At 49.4% G+C, this 20,049-nt stretch overlaps 1 protein-coding gene across 1 annotated transcript; it reads left to right on the top strand.

Moving 5' to 3' along the window:
* The first annotated feature begins 2,046 nt into the window (after positions 1 to 2,046).
* On the top strand, positions 2,047 to 16,082 carry LOC123142523 (putative cyclin-dependent kinase F-2). Its single transcript, XM_044561402.1, has 2 exons — positions 2,047 to 2,289; positions 15,822 to 16,082. The coding sequence occupies exons 1-2, from the start codon at positions 2,047 to 2,049 to the stop codon at positions 16,080 to 16,082; spliced, it is 504 nt and encodes a 167-aa protein (XP_044417337.1).
* The last annotated feature ends 3,967 nt before the right edge of the window (positions 16,083 to 20,049 follow it).

Here is a 20,049-nt window from a genome sequence, read left to right as displayed (position 1 = left end):
TGTAATAACAACATCGTCATTGCCAGGTATAACCACTCAGGTCCGACCTAGGCTTTCGCCTTGGAGCTCGAGACCGGGTGCTCGAGTAGCACCATCACTGAAGTTACTCATGTGTTGTCACCACCACTTTCCCCGATCCCAACCGCTACATGCAATGCAGCCGCCACCACCGCACCACCATTTCTTGTGTCAAGCCACATCCATAATTTGCATCTCACCCGTGAAGTCAACCATCGGATCAGGAGAGATGACCCCTCCCATAGACCTTTTGATGACCACCGTCATCGTGGAGTCATAGGAAGTCGCTGCAGTATAGTTTGCAGCCACCACCATCCGTCCGATCGGATATGGATCACCACCACCAAGTTGTGGAACGCAGCACCACCGACCGGTCACCGCACGCGCGGAAGTCTAGCACCATCTCATCGCGGTCAAGATCCAGCAAAGAGCCCGATGCACACCGGGCACCCGGCGCCAAGTCCGTTCGGATCTGGCCAGAGACCGGCCCGCACACGGAGCTGCCACCGCAATCAGGGACGCGCCCCTAGCCGGTGGCGAGCGCCCCACATAGTCAATCCCACTCCAACGTGAAGAACTGGGCGCGCTCCAATTGTTGTAGATCGGGACGTAGGGGTCTCATGGCGAGGAAGCGACAAAGGGATGGGAGGATTGGGGGATATTCAAAAAATAAAAAGATGGGATGGGGGAGTGCTCCCCCGTCGCCGTCGCCCTCCGATGGCTTCCGCCGGCAGTGACGAGGGGCTGGATGGCTAGTGGGGAAGGTTTGGATGCGGCAGCGAGGACGCCTCCGGAGTCGCCAGGGGCAACCAGGAGGCAGTTTGGATTGCAAAAGGGTGGCTATAGAAAATATCATCATATAAAGTCATACATGTTAAATTTCAAAATAAATGTATAAAAACAAAAGGAAATTGCCATGATCAAGGGCGATTCAAAATTGAAATGTTTTTAAAAAAGGAAATTGCCATGATCGAGATAATATAAATACCATGACTTTAAAAAATGCCATGATACAAATATTAAAATTGCTGCAAAATAATAATATTAAAATTGTCGTGCCCAATATTTTATTTGCCAAAAACAAGAAATCACACAAAGAATATTGCACGATTCAAAAAATAGAACATGACATGCCAATAAAAATAATAATTGACCATGCTATAGATTAAATTGCCATGCTCTTAATAAAAGAAAACGTCATGATCTTAATGATACAAATGCCATGCTCCTAATAATAAAAATGTCATGCTCTTCAAAACAAAAATGCCATTCTATAGATATACATCCCAGTAACAAAAACTTTTATGAACTTGCCGTGTGAACATAGATGGTTTTATATAAAACTTGCCATGCTAACAAACAAGGTGGCACATATGAAAAACAATGCCATGTGTTTTGAGTACACACACCATTATGAATTTTACCATTTATTGTTACACAAATTCCATGGCAAGTTACTAAAAGTTGCCAAGGGTTTTCCCATTTTTTAGTACGCAAAAGTTATGAATTTTGCCATGTTATTGTTACAAAAATTCCATGGAAAATTACAAAATTTGCCAAAGGTTTTCAAAACAATTTCTCTCTATTGTGAATTTTGCCATTTCTTCTTCCTACATAAAATTCCAAAATGCCATGGGGGCACCACTTTACAACATGTTCAGTCATATCCAACTCACATCCAAAAAATGCCATGGAATTTCAAAAAAAAAAATTGTGTGAATGGACTAATAATTTCAAAAATTGATCCCGCAAAATTTTTTCCTTCTAAGATTACCATGGTTTAAAATTTTGTATTCCAAAAAAGCCATCTCACCACTATCACAGCGTGTTCAATCGCATAAAAAAATGACATCCTCCAACTAATAGAAATGTCATGGTACCTAAGATAAAATAACCATGTCCCCAATAGTAAAAGCTTGCCATGGTGTCTATAAATAAATTTGCACATGGAAAAACTAGCATGAGTCAGCATGTATATGATATTTTGTGGTGGTTACCTAAAGAATTTCCACGAGAAAACAAATTGCCATGCAAACAATTCAAAAACACTCATACAAACATTGCCATGCGAGCGTCCTGGTCGGCATCATCGGCGGGCTCAAAGTTGGTGACTTCGGGTCGGCAATGCGGGCGAAGCCGGCCGGAGTGCCGTATGAGGAGTGCTGTGTCGGCACGCTGATTTACACCTCGCCGGAGCAGCTGCAAGGCAACCGGCACTACGGCCAGGCCGTGGACACGTGGGCGCTTGGGTGCGTGCTACGTGATGGCGGAGCTGCTGGCCGGCGAGACCCTGTTCTTTTTTTTCACGAATACACAAAAATTGCGTATCATTTCATTGATAGGAGGGGGTGAAAAATACAGAGAGGTGTGCCGACATTGGCCACGCGTACACAAGCCGGCGCGGGCTCAAGTGGCCGGAGCAGTTAGGGGAGGGGCTGCTCATCCCCTTTACATAGCGCTAGAATCTATATCTCAGAGATCAAGTTCGCCAAGCCGTTGGCGCCGGCGCTAGCCCATAGGCGAGCGTCTTCTCGAATGGATTAAAGTAGACTTGAGATGGAAGGTTGCAACTGATCGGTGCTTCCAGATAGCACATGCGGTGAGAGTGATGATGGAGCTGAGTCCCTTCCGTAGAGCCGTGGGTGATGAAGTGCATGTGTCTATCCACCATTCCGCGAATGGTGTGTCTGGACTTGGTATCGTGGTAGTCGATCGGCACCAAGAGAGGAGGGGCAGGCAGTGAACAGGTGGTGCATGTCCTCGGTGGTTTGGTCACATAGCACACATCTGTCGTTGTGGGGCAGCCCTCGCCGGGCGAGGTGGTCGGCTGTCCAGCACCGATCCTGTAAGGCAAGCCAGATGAAGACCTTGATGCGTAGAGGGGCCAATGTCTTCCAGGTGAGCTTCCATGAAGCGTCTGTCGTAGAACCATGAAAGAGCGCTAGGTAGCAGGACTTGGCGGAGTAGATGTCGGACTCCGTCCACTTCCAGCGCAGCATATCAGGCCCATCTGTGAGGGTTGCATTTTGCAGCGCACGCCAAAGGTCGATGTACTGAAGTAGGGCGGCCGGGCCGAGCGCGCCGGCAATGTCATGCACCCAAGCACGCCCAGGTAGGCCCTCGGCCACTGTTCGATCACGGCGGTGACGTCTAGAAACCAAGGAGAACACGAGAGGAGCTAGCTCGGGGATGGCCTTGCCCTCAATCCAGGGGTCAGTCCAGAACTTGCAGGTACGGCCATCGCGGACCTCCCAGGCGGTGGAGGCTCGAAAAATCTGTGAGGCCGCAGGATCATGGGGAAGGTGAAGCTGACTCCAGGGGCGCGAAGCATCGGTACGCTGGAGCCAGAGCCATCGGGTGCACAGAGCGACGCGAGCGCGCTGCAGGTCGCGAATCCACATGCCGCCGAGAAAGGTGGGGCGACACACCCGATCCCAATTCACACAGCACTACCCTCCACGCGCGTCTTTGCGGCCAACCCAAAGGAAGCCTTGAATGATCTGGTTGACCCGAGTGAGGATGGACTTGTTGACGACGATGGCGACGAGGATGTGGATGGTCATGGCGCAGAGGACATGTCGACAAAGCACGAGGCGATCCCCTACGGAGAGCATGGACCCAAGCCAAGTAGAGAGCTTCTTCTCAAGCTTGTCGACGAGTGGCATGAGGTCGATCGTCGAGGGCTTGCGGATGGAGAGCGGGAGGCCGAGGTACTTCATCCGGAAGTGGGCAATCGGGCACGCCATCTCAGTCGCGATCGTGGCGATGTGCTCCTCGGCGCATCGGATGGGTGAGGCCGAGCACTTGGCGAAGTTTGTGCGGAGCCCGAACGCTTTGCTGAAGATGTCCAGCACGCGGCGAATGGTGCGGATGTCGCAGGTGTCGCGGTGGCTGAAGATGACAACGTCATCGGCATAGAGGGAAACACTCGATGGCAGGTGCCTTGCGGTCAGCCGCTGGAGGAGGCCTTGCTCGACAGGTCGCTGAAGAAGCGAGTTGAGCACGTCGATGAAGATGAAGAAGAGCATTGGGGAAATAGGGTCCCCTTGCCGCAGCCCGCATGCGTGAAGAATTGGCGGCCCGGGGACACCATTGACGAGCACACGCGTCGGCGCGGTAGACAGTAGGATGGAGATCCATTTGCACCATTGGTTTCCAAAGCCCAGATGCTGCAGCGTGTCGAGCAGAAAAGGCCACGCCACCGAGTCGAATGCCCTCGCGATGTCGAGCTTGAGAAGCATCCGCGGCATCTTCAGGTTGTGAAGGAGTCTAGCCGATTGTTGAACGAGGAGGAAGTTGTCGTGGATGCTTCGGCCGGCAATGAATGCACTTTGATTCATGGAAACCATCTTGCCCAAATGGGGTGCCAGCCGAAGAGAGAGCGCCTTCGCGAACAGCTTCGCGATGATATGAATGAGACTAATGGGGCGATAGTCAAAGAGAGACGCCGCATCTTGCTTCATCGGAAGAAGGGTGAGGAGCGCCTCGTTAAGCCGCTGGAAACAACGCCCGTTGAGCTCATAGAGTTTGTTGAAGACGGCACATATGTCATGCTTGATCACGTCCCAAGCACTCCAGAGGAATTTGGCGGTAAATCCATCGGGGCCTGGCGCCTTCCCGAGCGGCAAGCTCTTGACCGCAACCCAAATCTCGTCCTCGGAGAAAGGTGCGTCGAGGCCAGAGAGGTCAAAAGGCCCAACGTGGACCGCGGAGAGGTCGATGGAGAAAGGCCGCGACTCCGTCGTTCCAAGGATGCCGGTGAAGTGATGATAGGCAGCTTCAGCAAGTGCGGCAGGGTCGGAGACGGAGGTGTCCCCCACTTGCAACTCGAAGATCCGGTTCTTCTGTTTGCGGTGCGCCGCATGCACCCGGAAGAACTTCTGGCCCGCGTCGCTGTCCCGCAGCCAGGAGGGCCTGACACGCTGGCGCGAGATCGAGTGCTCGAGCGAAGCGAGCCTGAGGTACGCCCCTTTGAGGCGCCTACGCAGCCAAGCCTCGGCTGGGGAGAGGGATCGTAAGTCTTGCGCTGCGTCGAGGCGCGCAATCAGCTCGCGAGCGACAAGAAGCTGCCGGGACACATCCCCAATCTTCTTCGCACTCCAGTCCTTTAGGCGTTAGGCGGTGTTTTTTAGATGTGCCACCAATCTCCGAAATGGGTCTGGCTCATCCGCCGCGATAGCCTAGGCCTCGATCACGACCTGCTTGTAGCCATCAGTGCGCGGCCAGAACCTCTCGAAGTGAAATCTCCTGGTGCCAGGCGAGCGCATAGTGCAGTCTAGGAGGAGAGGCGCATGGTCAGACACTGCGGAGGAGAGGCAGCAGAGCATGCAATGCGGGTGGAGCGCCTCCCATGCAGAGTTACAGAGTACCCTGTTGATGCGCGCGAGGGTTGGGGTGCAATGCTCACTCGACCAAGTATATCGCCGCCCGTGCAGATAGATATTGCGCAGCTCCTCATCAGCGAGGAAGCGGCGGAACCGGGACATGACCCGGTGGTTGAGCCGGGAGTTATTCTTGTCCGCCGTCCCTGAGATCATGTTAAAGTCGCCACCAAGGATCCAAGGGCCAGCGCGCAACGATCAGACCTCACTAAGGTCACCGAGGAAAGCACTCTTGTCATCATCTCCTTGTGGGCCATATACACCAGTGAGCCACCAATGTTGGGCGCCATCGAGAGAGGAGGCCAAGGCGGTGATGTGGTGGTCGCCGCGGTATGGATCGGAAAGCACGATCATGTCCGGGCGCCAAGCAAGCAGGATACCCCCACAGGTCCCATCCGCGGGCAGGAAGAAGAACTCAGAAATGGACGGGCCGAGCGTCTCAGTGACAAGCGAGGACGAAAGAGAAGCCATCTTAGTCTCTTGGATGCAAACGATACAAGGTGAAGCAGCGATGATCACGCTGCGAACGGCGGTGCGCTTGGCCGGGGCATTGAGGCCACACACGTTCCAAAATACAATACGAATGTTGTTATCCATGGAGAAAAGATGGAGTCTTGAGGTGGCCTAGGCAGCCACTAGGCCTCGACAGCGTGAGGCAGGGGGGAGCGAGCCGGTAGGCGGGTCGAGCAGCTTGGGGATGCGACAGCCGAAGAGGTCGGTGAACGCCTGTAGCACGTCATGCGCCAGCGGCCTTTGGAAGAGGCGCTCGTCGTTCGCCAGGTTACTGCAGAGATGGGGGCGTCGTCCGAGACGAGCCCGAGGCGACGAAGAAGCAACTTTTTGGCCTTGAGCTCGGAGCTGAGCCCGCGGTCCACCTTGGCGATCCTGCCACTTCTCTGAGGCGTGAAGTTTGGCGGCAACTCCTTTCTACGGCTGCGGGAGGGAGGCGCAGGAAGAATCTACATGATCGGTCGCTGGATGGACTCTAATAACGCATCCAGGGGCTCCACGTCGGCATGCCCTCCACGTGGCGAGTCCGGAGCGGCTGCATGGGTGGGATCTATCGTCGCGGGCACGGGATCACTCGGGATCGGTGCGGGCGAATCGTGCGCAGCAGGATCCAAGGAGGGTACGGCGCATGGCCCAATGGCGGGGCCGCGCGAAGGGCTCGGGGGCCCCGCGGCCTGGCCAGACAGGGCCAACTGCCCAGCAGGGGGAGGGGAGGGTGGCCCGTTGCCGCCCTCCTCGGGATTGGCTGACAGGCGGGTCGCGAATCCCGGTGGGGCTGCGTAGAGCAGAGGCGGGCCAGAAGAGACCACGGGTGCGGGATCAATCTGGGAGCAAGCGCCGGTCTCGAGAAGGTGCGCAGGCGTGTCGGGCGAGGACGCATTAGCATGTAGCGGTAGGCGCGGGAGCGACGACCTGGTCAGTGGAGTCCAAATTTGAACTGGCCGCTCCCCTGGGCTCGGACGGGGCGGGACGCCCAACGGCCACCACCGGGCCCACGTCCACCACGGCTTTCTGGAAAGCCGCCTTGTCCCCCAAGCGCAGCCTTGCCGGGGCCCGTGTGACGGCAGGTACGACCGGTGGGTACGGTCCGAGGACCCCATGCCAGATGCGTGAAACGGCGAGCGGGCGGTTGCGGCGACGACCACCACGGCGGCGATTGGAACGGCCGGACCGGCGTGAGGGGCCGACAGCATCACGTCACGGTGGCGCAGGAGGGTGATTGTAGAGGCGCGGCCAAGGCTCGGGGCAGGGTGGTGAGTCCTGGCCGGGGCCGGCGCCACCATCGGAGTCGGGGCCGGGAGAATGACGCGGCGGCGGAGGCGGCGGGACTGGTCGATAGAAATCCTCGCAGCAGGCAACGTGAATCGCTACTAAAAAACGCAGTAGGTCCAAGCCAAGGCGCTCGGCAACGTCAGGGTCCGCGTCGAGGGCAACGCCATCACGCACCGGGAGGAAGAGGTCAGCGGGAGTAAATTGCAGAAAACCACCAGTTTGAGGGCTAGGTTAGCAGAAATCACTACGTTACAGTTTCTTGGCAAAAAACACCAACTCTCTCATAAACAATTTGCAAATACCACTGATCGGCGGATCGGGCACCGATAAGTGGATTTATGACAGGTGGGGCCCGGTTTTTGCCGACGTGGCGCTGTCAGCTGGTCGGACAGCCGTTAGACGCCGTTAGACGGCGCCGTTCGTTCTGTTTCCTCTTATCCCCCGTCTTCTTCCCCCGTTTCCCCCTTATTCTCCCCTATTCCCGGTCGTGCGGCGCACCGTCCCCGCCCCCCGTCGCAGACATGAGTCCGGCGAAGTCGAGCGATGCTGACGGCGGCGCCCAGCCATCCACTGGCGAGATGTGCGGGAGCTCGAACCCTACGAAGGCGACGGCAGAAGAAGAGGAGGAGGAGGACCCGCAGTACTCGGTGGAATTCAGGGCGGCCAGATCATTCGCCGTGGCGGTGAAGGCAAATCCAGTTGGAAGCCAGCACATTGCTTCAGCTTTCGGCGGCGTCTAGTGAGATCCCAGTCCCATTCCCCTCCCCAATCACATTCCCCTTCTGTTGCTAGGGTTAGGGTTAATGTAGTTCTAGGGTTTGTGTGTGTTGTAGTTCTAGGGTTTGTGTGTGTTATAGTTCTGTAATTAGAATGATATAGTTCTTTAATTAGATGCTTACAACTAGGGTTTCTGTAAATAGAAGGATATGAATTGTTGCACTCAAATGATGTTCTGCTCTGGTCTGTACTAGCTTGCTTCAGTTTTCCTTAAGTACTTATAGTGCACTATTGTATTATTATTTGCAGTCTTGAAGATGAGGTTTGGGAATTGAGGATGCATTTTCATGACAGAGATAATATTGAAAGGAGTATGATGATGTCAGACATCACATATTACAATTTGGTAGCACTTATGGAGACAGAAGGGTATGGTTTTAGAGATTATATGTATTATGTGAGGGACCCTGGGCTAGGGATTGAAGGAATGGAAGAAATAGATGATGATGATAAGTTAGAGGAAATTTTAGACCACATAGCAGAGCAGAATAACAAGATATTGAATGTGACAATAGTTAGGGCCAGTGCAGAGAAAGTTCCCAATATAAATACCAGTGTTAATGTCATTGAGATGCAGACCCCAATAGAACAAATTGGAGAGCCCAAACTGTATCAGATTGATGATGAAGGAGTGTTGTTCAATGCTGAAAATGTGCATGTAGAAGCTGAGAGTTGTGATGCAGGAGGAGAACAAGAGCCAATGCCCTTGCAGTTTGACACACAGCAGAGCAGAATAAATGTGAGCCTGAAACCTGCTTTAGGTGATGCAGTAGTGGAAGAATACCATGTGACTGACAATTCAGAGGAGCAACTGTTAATAGAGCAAGAAATGGAGGAGAAAAGGAGAAATGAAATTGAAATGTTTAGGAAGAAGAAGAAGGAAAGAGCGAAGGAGACTTGTTTGAACAGGAAAGCAGCAGTGATGGACAATGAAGAGGATAGTGATGATGATGATCTGGTAGAATATGGTGATATCTTAGCTAGGCTTGAGGAGATGAGAAGACAGAGGAATGACCCAGAACTTCATTTTGAAGGGGACACAGATGTTGAGGAAATGTGTGACTCAGAGGTGGATGATGAGCTGTATGTGCCACAAGGTGAAGAAGAGGATGTAGAGGAGGAAGAGGAGGAGGAAATGGAGGAAGAGGAACAAGAGGATGAGCTAGGGCAAGATGTACCAAACAAGAGAAGGGCCAAGAGACAAAGAAAAGGCCCAACAAGCAATTCACATGGGAGTATAGAAGACATGTTTGAGGAGGACTGGATTCCATCATCTGATGAGGACAAGAAACCACAAGACCTTGGTGTGGAAGATGATGATGGTGCTGAGGCATTGGCATATGTGTTGCCCAATGGTAGAAAAAGTAGAGCAAAGAAGATGAAGAAGAGGTTATGGTTTGATGAGCACAGAGCTCATCCAGAGGAGCAATTTGTGAAGCATCTTTGCTTCTTAAATGTGTACCAGTTTAGAACTGCACTTCAAACCCTGCACATTGCTCAAAACAGGAACTTTGTCTACCATAGAAACTGTAGTGATAGGGTGATAGCACAGTGCATAGATGAGCAATGTCCCTTCTATATAGCAGCTTCTCAGATTGCAAATGAGAAGTCATTTACAATTAGGAAGTTGTATTTAGTGCACACATGCTCTTCTATGTCAGAGAACACTAAAGTCACTGCTAAGTGGGTTTCAAAATTCTGTGAGGAGGCTATCAGAAATGACCCATGCACAACAATCACAAGTATTATTAATACTGCAAAGAGCAAGTATGGTGTGGACATACCAACACACATGGCATACAGGGCAAAGAGGGCAGCAAAGGATGTTGTGTTAGGAGACCAGAAAGCCCAGTACACCAGGATTAGGGATTATTTACAGGCTGTGTTGGATACAAATCCAGGTTCAAGATGCATTGTGACAACAAGATATCTGAAGGAGCATCCAAGCACTAACCCTAGGTTTCATGCACTGTTCATATGCTTGAATGGATGCAAAGAAGGGTTTCTCAATGGCTGCAGACCATTCATAGGTAAGTCAATAGTATTTTTGCTAGGTGCTACTAATGTTTGATTTCATGTGCTAATCAATTGTGATTTCATTTATTTGTTGTAGGTCTAGATGGTTGTTTCATCAAGCTCACTACTGGTCAACAAATTCTAGCTGCAACTGGAAGAGATGGGAACAATAATATTTTTCCCATTGCTTTTGGAATTGTTGATAAGGAGGACACTAACTCCTGGACCTGGTTTTTATACCAGTTGAGACAAGCATTAGGTGGAGAATCTGGGAAGTTTGGGAACTACACAATAATTTCAGATAGGCAGAAGGTAATCAGTTGTAATTACTTTCTTTATTTACTTTATTGTATTTACTTTCTTTATTTACTTTCTTGTATTTACTTTCTTGTATTTACTTATTGTACTATCACACACACAGGGCCTTTTAAAAGCCATTACCAGAGTGTTTCCCAATTGTCCCCAAAGGTTTTGTCTTAGACATATCTACCAGAACTTTCAAAATGCTGGGTTTAGAGGGCCTGAATTAAAGCAATACATGGATGCAGCTAGTTATGCATACACTGAACATGGTTTTAAAACTGCAATGGCTGAATTAAAGAATGAGAGTGAGGCTGCTTGGGAATGGCTAAGCAAAATACCTAAACACACTTGGGCCAGACATGCAATGGATATGAACTGCAAAACAGACTTAGTTGTTAACAATCTAAGTGAGGTTTTCAATAAGTGGGTTCTAGATGTCAGGGCTAAACCAATTAGGACCATGGTGGATGGAATTAGGACAAAGTTAATGGTCAAGTTCAATGCAAATAGAACAAAGACTGAGACTGTAAGATGGGAAATTTGTCCAACATATGCTGAGAAATTAGAGGAAGCAAAGAAGTTTGCAAGGAACTGTCATGCTTTGATGGCTGGGCCTAATCTTTACCAAGTCACTAGTGGGGAGAGAACTTATGCTGTGAACCTACAACATAGGACTTGTGGGTGCAAGAAGTGGGATATGACAACAGTTCCTTGCAATCATGCTGTTTCTGCCATACACAAGGCTAAGCTTCAGCCAGAGGACTTTGTTCATGATTTCTTCAAAAAAAAGATGTACCTGGAAGCTTACAGTCCCATTATATATCCTGTACCTGGACCTGATATGTGGCCAAGGACAGACAGTATGGACATTGAGGCTCCAGTTTTCAAAGAACACAAGGGAAGGGCACAGACTAAGAGGAGAAAGGGCCAATATGAGAAGCCAGCTCCCAAAGACACCTCAAGAATGGCCTCAATTACCTGCTCTAATTGCAAAAAGGTTGGCCATAGATACACCAACTGTAATGTTGCTTTGAATTCATCACTGGCAATGAGAAAGAACAAGCATGAGGTAACCAATGTCCTAATATTGACTATTTGATGTTGCTTTGAATTCATCTTCCTGTTCTTACACTATTTGATCTTTTTGTAGCCAAGCAGCAACTCCTATGAACCTGATGCAGCCACACCAGCAAGGAGGGCCTCTTCTGCTGCTGGTGCTGCTGCTACTGCACCATCACCAGCACAGAGGGCATCTTCTTCTTCTGCTACAGCACCTGGACCAGCAAAGAAGAGGGCCTCTTCTGCTTCTGCAACAACACCTGGACCAGCAAAGAAGAGGGCCTCTTCTTCTTCTGCTACAGCACCTGGACCAGCGAAGAAGAGGGCCTCTTCTTCTTCTGCTGCACCACCAAGGAGGACAACTGCTGGTAGTTCATCAGCTGCTGCAAAGGGTAAAACGGTAGTAACTAGATCTTCAGCTGCTGCAAATGGAGCAAGGGCATCTTTCTTGCCTCCAAGGCCAACTGGTGTTTCCCAGAGAATTAGGAAGCCCACCCAGAAAATTAGAGATTACTTGACTGCTTCAGGTGCTCCATGGGAATGATGCATTTTAGGTGTGTGAAAACTCTTGTGATGATGGTCAGTTTGGTTGTGTGTCAAAATACTATCAATTTGGTTGTGTCAAACTACTGTTGAGATGTTTGGTTGTGTCAAAATACTGTCAAATTAGCCAGTTCGGTTGTGATGATGGTCATGTAGTTGAGATGTTTAAGTTAAGTTGTGATACTATAATGCTTCAGATATCTTTTCTGGTATTTTGTGATGACGAGTTTATCATACATTTTGTGATGATGAGGCTAGATGTCAACAAAGCCATCAAAGATGCCAAAAAACTATCAAAGATGCCAAAATACCCTAGGTGATGGCTAGATGTCGACAAAGCCATCAAAGATGCTAAAATACCCTAGGTGATGGCTAGATGTCGACAAAACCATCGAAGATGCCTAAAAACCCTAGTGAAGGCTAGATGTCGACAAAACCATCGAAGATGCCAAAATACCCTAGGTGATGGCTAGATGTCGACAAAACCATCGAAGATGCTTAAAAACCCTAGTGAAGGCTAGATGTCGACAAAACCATCGAAGATGCCAAAATACCCTAGGTGATGGCTAGATGTCGAAAAAACCATCGAAGATGCCTAAAAACCCTAGTGAAGGCTAGATGTCGACAAAACCATCGAACATGCCTAAAAACCCTAGGTGATGGCTAGATGTCGACAAAACCATCAAAGATGCCTAAAAACCCTAGTGAAGGCTAGATGTCGACAAAACCCCCAAAGATGGCTACAAACCCTATTTGATGGCTAAAATACATAAATTCTAAACAGATCAAATTTCATCCAAATACTCTAAATACCATCACATTTAGCATCATAGTACTAGATTAGTACTTTACAGATCCAGTTCAGGAAATTAAAACCATAATCTCATTACAGCACAGCCAACCACACCCTACAAAAGGTAAGCAAATGCCAAATGATAGTGCCCTCTTCCACAGCCAGGTGATCATTCATTTAGGATGGCCTTGATCCCCTGCAGCTTCAAATTGCTCTCCTGCAGCTTCACATTACTCTCATGCAGCTTCACATTGCTCTCTTCAACACTCTTGTGCAGCTCATCAATTTGGATCTGCAAGTTCTTCCTCTCTTCAGCTAGCTTGAGCTTCATGTTCCTAATGACACTGGCCTGAGCAGCTACCAGGTTCTTCACCATCTCATACTTCTCCTCCAACTTCTTGGTATCAGCATCTGTCTTTTCTATCTCTACCCTACGTTGCTGGGCATCTACAAGTGCATTGACATCTTCAACCAGCTTCTCATAGCTGGCCTGCAACTTTTTCTTCTCTTGTGTCAGGTTATGAACTTCAAAAGAATTCATCAGAGTGTCCTCAGCCCTCTGTCTCTTGTTGTCTTCATACATCAACCATAACTTGTGCAATGCATTCTCAAGGGTATTGGGCCAAGCAGGATCAATCCATTTAACTAGTCCACAGTCTCTACCTTCCTGAAATAAGGTAGTATTCAAAACCATATTAAAACCTTTCATCACAACCAAAGCTAAAGATATTATATTTAAAAACTCCCAAGATAAAGTACATCAAAAAGAAAGCACTGATGTTCTGCTCTCAATTATACAATGATGTGCTGCTATTAGGAATAAACTAACCCATGCATCCACTGTACTTTAATCTAATTAACATTGTTGCCAGAGTAAAAAATGACTGCCTAAACACTCTCCTCAGAGTAAACAATGACTGGCTCAACACTCTCCTAAGAGTAAACAATGACTGCGTCAACAGTCTTCCAACTTAACAATAAATAAACAATGGCCAAATCCTAACAATGACTGTGCTGTCACTTAGAAGCATATACCTTCTCAGCGCAACAGAGAAACCTCCTCCCAGTTAGAATTCCTTCAAAAGCAACGCGCCTCTCTGCTAACTTCCCGTGACCATGGCACAAAACCTGCATTTCAACTTCAGGGCCCTCAAAATCGGAGTCCTCAGTTGAAGCAGGGACCTGGGAGTGCAAAGAAATGCATAATATTTCATCAGCTAACACAGCTAACACACAAGCTCCTTTGAGAAAAATATCCCCAAATCATAGAACAAACCCTAACCCTAACCCTAGGAAAATATCCCCAAATGCATACCTGCATCCTGCCGTCGTCAGAATCAGAGCTGATGTACTGCCTAGTGTGCTCGCTGCTGTCGTCGCTTTCACTCCAGGACACCATGACGATGCGGCGGCGGCGGCAGCGCGACGCGGAGCGGAGCGGCCGGCGGCGGCGAGCAAGAACAGAGCGAGAGCGAGAGCGTGCGAGAGCAAAGTGAGAGTGAGAGTGAGAGACAGAGGAGCGAATCACTTAAGTTCACGTGCGAGAGCGCCGTCTAACGGCGTCTAACGGCTGTCCGACCAGCTGACAGCGCCACATCGGCAAAAACCGGGCCCCACCTGTCATAAATCCACTTATCGGTGCCCGATCCGCCGATCAGTGGTATTTGCAAATTGTTTACGAGAGAGTTGGTGTTTTTTGCCAAAAAAACTGTAACGTAGTGATTTCTGCTAACCTACCCCTCAAACTGATGGTTTTCTGCAATTTACTCGGTCAGCGGCGAGAGGGATCGCGTCGGGGTTGGCCGTCCAAGCAGTGAGCCTGAAGATGTCCAGGTCCACGCCATGACGCGTACGCGGCTTGAGGTGCGCCACCAGGCAGAACGGCGAGAGCAGCGTGACCGTAGTGGCGCAGTGCCAGGCATGGTCAGGAACCCCGGTGAGCTCGAGGTGCACCCGGAAGCGAGCACGCACTTGCTCCGCACCAGCAAGCACGCTCCATGGGTGAAGAAGCAGGCGGAAGCGGGCGGTCCACACGCCATCGTTGGCCACCAGGGCACGATCCTCCGCATGCTGGAAGTGGATGAGGAAATCCTCCGGCAGGTGGCGATGAACCGAGAAGCGCGCCGCCGGGATGCCAAAGCGCGAGCAGATCACGTCGGAGACCTCCTGGCACGAGACCCCGGTCCTGCACCCTGCGACGGTGGCGAGCAACGCACGTCGGAGCTCCTGCTCGGCAGCGTCGATCTCCGCGGACAGGGGTAGGAAACATGCAGGCGCAGCGGTCGGACGCAGCGACGGGTGGCCGGAGAGGGGGACGAAGGGGGAGGCAGGCCGCGCTGCTTGGGAAGCGCGAGGGGAGGGGACGGCAAGCCCGGAAGACGCAGGCTGCCAGGACCCTGGACGGACGAGGACGCAGCCGAAGGCGCCGGCGAAGGCGAAGGCTGCGGCGGGGAAGGCCCTCGGAGACGCTTGGGCGACGGGCTTGAGCGCGAGGGGGACGGCGGCGAGCGCGGGTTGGTGCACATGCGCGCCACATGGCCATAGAAACCGCAGCGGGCGCAGCGGATGTCGCGACGGCACTCGGCTCTGGGGTGGCCGTGGTAGCGGTAGCGCGAGCAGAACTCCTCCGAGGCCCTGCGCTGGCCAGGCCCAGAGAGCGGGGCGAGCGCGCGGCGGAAGCGCGCCGCCGCGGGCGACGCCGCTTTGGGGCCGCCTTCGCTTGTGACCGGCCACGAGCCACTCGCGCTCCTCGACGGGCTCCCCCTCGGGGAGCCGGTGGATCTCGGAGCGGATGACGCGCGGAGGTGGCGGGGGTGAGGCCGAAGGAGGGGCGGCGGTCGAGGACCCGCAGAGCGCCTGCCGATAAAAGGGCCTCGCAGAGTCGCCAGAGGACGGGCTGGACTCGAGCCAGCGCCGGTCGCGCCCACGGCCAGGGGCAGCCAGGGAGTCCAAGGGAGCAGGGGGAGGGGACAGGAAAGTGGCCGCCGAACGCCGGAGCGGCGAGCGGTGGGAGGCTGTGGTCGCCGGGGCCGGAGCGGCCGTCGGCGAGGAGCGGGATCGGGAGCCTAGCGGGAGCGGAACAGCTTGTGAGTGTGCCAAACAAAGAAGTTGGATATGCTGCAAGCTGGAAAATGGTATGTATTCGCGAGACCCTGTTCGTGGCGCAGACAGAGGAGGAGCTGGTCGCTGAGATGTACAAGCTGCGAGACCAGATCAGTTCCACGGGGATGCTCGGCTTGGATTTCTTCGAGGAGTTTTCGGAGGCCGGGCGTGAGGTCCTGACCGGCCTGCTCGCCTTCAACCCCGACGAGAAGATCACGGCGGCCGAAGCGCTCGACCGCCGGTGGTTCAGCAAGCCGTGCGCTTCCAGGGGAGCAGAGCATCCTGGCTTTGTGACATTAATCAGTTAATTAGCTTGTTTTAGCAACCGGTAGATGCATACGCACTACTATCTCATTAGGCTCGTCATAGTGGGAGTAAATTAGATAATAACATAGCGCACTTCAAGAAAATTACTACACTAGTGTTAAAAACGTTCTTATATTCTGGGACAGAGAGTATTAAATAAAGCCATCTATGACACCACTACTATGTTACTTTGCACTATGAAGGTATTAATTTAGACTAGTGTCATATGCATGACACTAGTATAAGTTACTCCCCACTATAACCAGCTTTAAAGAAAAAATATGGAAAACGTCAAAAATAGCTATGGAAACTGCGGGCTCCTTTAAGGATGCCGGATGGGCTTGTAAAGCCTCGCATATGCAAGCATAAATGGAGGCGGCCGGTGTGATACAAGCAAGAAATTAGCGACGAAGGGATGGCGATCCAGCAGAGCATGTCGACCCTTTGTTGACACTCAAAAGTGACACGATCATAAAAAGTAGCTCGAAGCTATGTCAAGATTAATTCAAACTTATTATTGAAAGTCACCATGGGATGACTCTCTTCGAGAAAATCAAGATGGATATGAAGATGGTCTAAAACAGAGCTCGGATGCAAAAGTTATGACAAGTTCAGAGATGCTTATTTTGACATCAGATTAAAGAATGGCTTGAAACCTAATTAAGATGGCCTCAAATGGAAAAAAAATTCAACATGAAAGTTGTGCGTCTCGTCAAAGCGGTTGATTTTGATATAAAAAAACGTCTCAATCGGAGTTCGTATGCAAAAGTTAGAGTCGAAAATGCGCGGCTGCATCAGGATGGCCGGACACTCCGGGAATGATCATCTGGGTTTTGGATTTCTCCAAGGATGGCCGGACACGCCGGGGATGTTTGTCCGGATTTTGGATTTTTCTTCCGCAGACTTCAAAAAACAGCCGAAAACCCCCTCAAGATGGCCTCTGATAAAAACCCGTTCAACATGAAAGTTGTTCGCCTCGTCGAAACGATCAAGATTGCGTTTGGGCTCGTTTCCATCCGAGGTCGTTTCCTGCCTCGAACATGACCCGCAAGGTGCAGCCAGGTTGTAAACCGAACCGTTTTGGAAAGTTTGGATTTTGAGTTGGACCCAAACTAGGGTTTTGAACGTGAATTCTAACCTTTCCTTGCACGGGAAGTTCATACGCCACTTATATACCTAAGGGGTGATGGCCGGTTGAACAACACACAATCGACAAAATCATCTACCACTTTTTACCTTTACTTTTATCTTTCTCCCTTGTTCTTCTTCTTTCTCGTTCATTGTTCGTTCTTCTTGTTGCAGGGCGGCAAACCTCGAGGCCCAAGGGGCGATCAGGTCGACCTAGGGCAGCCCATAGCCGCCGCGCGCCCTGACGGAGTCCCTCTCGGACGTGTGGGGTTTCGGGTCTACAAAAGCGCCCTCCGGATTGCTTGCGTACTGCGCTTCCGGCCGGGTCTCCTTCGACGTGAGGCATCACCCCCAGCATCGAGGGTACACGGTAACGTGTTTGTGTCCGAACACACTTTTTGGCGACTCCGCTGGGGACGAAGCTTCGAACGGTCTCCAGCCCGTTCTTGCTATGAAGAGATCGTCATCTAGGGTTTGCAATCTACAAAGGTAATATGAATACCCAATCGCCTTGTGTAGATGCAAATAATTCATATGGTGTTACTAGATCGTTCAATGAGTATACGTACTCTATCGGTCAGCCCTAGTTTTTTCAATCATGCATCTAATTACGTGCAAGGGTCGATTCAAAGTAATTGGCATGCCTCAACTTCTTATGATACTAGTAGCCTGCACCACATGTATCCCAACTCTCATGCATTGGCAACCCCACAAATTGTTATGTTGATGAACAACATGATGAGTTCGGTAAATAAATTTGAAACACCACATGTTAAAATTTCCAATGCCATGCAAGAAAGTGTTTCACTCTTTCATTCATCGGCAACTAATTTGCAATATACTAATACAACCATGCCGATGAATGAGAGAATTGGCCATCCTACTACTAACTATTCGGCCAGTTACTCTCAACCGTCATATGCTACACCTCATGTTAGTAATTATTCAGCACCGTATACAACTGTAGATGCTCATAATTCGGCTCCGCACCTTCACGGTCATAGCCGAATAAGTGAAAATTTTGCAGGAGTGCACATGCCATCATCTAATATTGTAGCATATAATGCATCCTCTACGCAATTGCATAAGTTTGGCAACACCTTAATGTCGAAAGAATCTAAAAGTATTGTGGAGCAATCCCTTACAGAATGGGAAGTGACTAAATTAAAAAGGGATATAGCCCTAAATAATAAGATTAGTGCTCTTTGCCTTGAAGAACATGATAAGGGGCTAGTTCCTGATTATAATGCAATAAAAGCTAGAGTTTTGCAAGAAGATGAATCTTTGCCAATTGGTAAAATTGGCGAGCAAAAATATGGTTTTACAACAATGCATATGCCTTCACCTAGTACTACATCATATTATACACCCCCTACAGAATTACAAAGTTTTGGCAACACCCATGTGTCATTGCCAAAAGAATCTCAAAGCATTGGGGGCAATCATATCCGGAGTGGGCTGAAATTGAGAAAAAACTTAAAGCCAATTTTGCCGCTCGCCGCCAGAAACAAATAGAAAAAGAATTGTCTCGGATAAAAGAAGCATTGCCAATTGATAATATCAATGAAAAGAAGGATGATTCGGAACATGAAAGTTCTTCGGTTGAAAAAGCCGAATCAACTAGTATATATTCCAAATCCATCAAATCCAAAGAGGCAAGCATTATTGAGAAAGGGCATGGCAAGCATAGAAAAACAGCCGTGCTTGATTTTGCTGAAGTTAATGGAACCTATTTTCTGCCCTATGAGTTCCGTGCCTTAGAAATTGACAAGCCTCAAGGACAATAACAAGTAGCCAAACAAAGTTCGGTCGACAAGGATCTTCAAATTAATGATGCACGAAATCAAGAAAAAGATGATGACAAGGAGTTGGGGAGCCATCCAAATACGGAGCAAGATAGTGTTCAAGTCACACCACCATCATGCTTTCCCAATATATTTGAAGAGGTAAGTCTAGCAAGTAATTTACCTATTTTCAGATTTGGTCACAACTTTATTGTTGATGCATCTATTAGAAAAATCCTCATAAGTAATTTTGAAAGACCAATGAAGAAGGGCAATTTACCTGTTAGCAATAAAAAATTTATAGAGCATATCGGTCAACCCATTGCGCCATCTATACAGACCGATAGTGACTTATTGTTACAGCCAAGGCTTTCCCCATTGCTTTATCTAAATTTCATATCTAATTGGGTAGCTTTGCTTATTTCTTACTTGGCTTACATTTGATTTCAATTGAGACATGTGTTTTCCAACTATTTTTTCGGAAACATAAAATCAACTTTATATTCATTTGAGAAAACCGATGCTAGTATAATATCTTACCCAAAGACATCGGAAATAGAGTGCAAAGCACAATGCATAGCCGAATGGAGTGATGCAAAATTTGAACCATTTGTTTACGTAACTCCAAAGCTGTTCTCACAGCAAGATCGGCTAGAAAATAAAAATTATACCTTCAATTCGAACATGTGTGATCAAATCTTTGATTTGTTGTTGAGAAATAATTATATTAGAAATCTTGATCACCATGTCGAGCCATCTATCCAAAGACGAATGTATTGTAAGTTGCATGATTTGTTCAAGCATAATTTTGAGGATTGTAACATGTTTCGTCAAATAGTTAAATCGGCCATTGATAAAGGACGATTGAAATTTGTTGAAACACCAAGAGATGACCAATCTATTCCGATTGGTCCTGATAGAAAAAGGGTTTTGCACCGGCTGCTTCAAGCCCATCCATTTAAAGAGAAGGTAAAAACTACAGGTGATGGATCGAACTTTCAAGTAATCAAGTTGTTGAAGAGCACAATGAACATAATCTTGAAGGTGAGAATTCCAT

Source organism: Triticum aestivum, chromosome 6D (assembly GCF_018294505.1).
Source record: "Triticum aestivum cultivar Chinese Spring chromosome 6D, IWGSC CS RefSeq v2.1, whole genome shotgun sequence".
NCBI classification, from domain to species: Eukaryota; Viridiplantae; Streptophyta; class Magnoliopsida; order Poales; family Poaceae; genus Triticum; species Triticum aestivum.
This window is presented reverse-complemented; position numbering and strand designations above follow the sequence as displayed.

Bases quoted from the DNA above. Each gene is read 5' to 3' on its own strand.
- LOC123142523 (XM_044561402.1), top strand. From the start codon at position 2,047: ATGCAAACAATTCAAAAACACTCATACAAACATTGCCATGCGAGCGTC. The intron at 2,290-15,821 runs GCTGCTGGCCGG...TGTATTCGCGAG, and splicing joins GCGTGCTACGTGATGGCGGA to ACCCTGTTCGTGGCGCAGAC.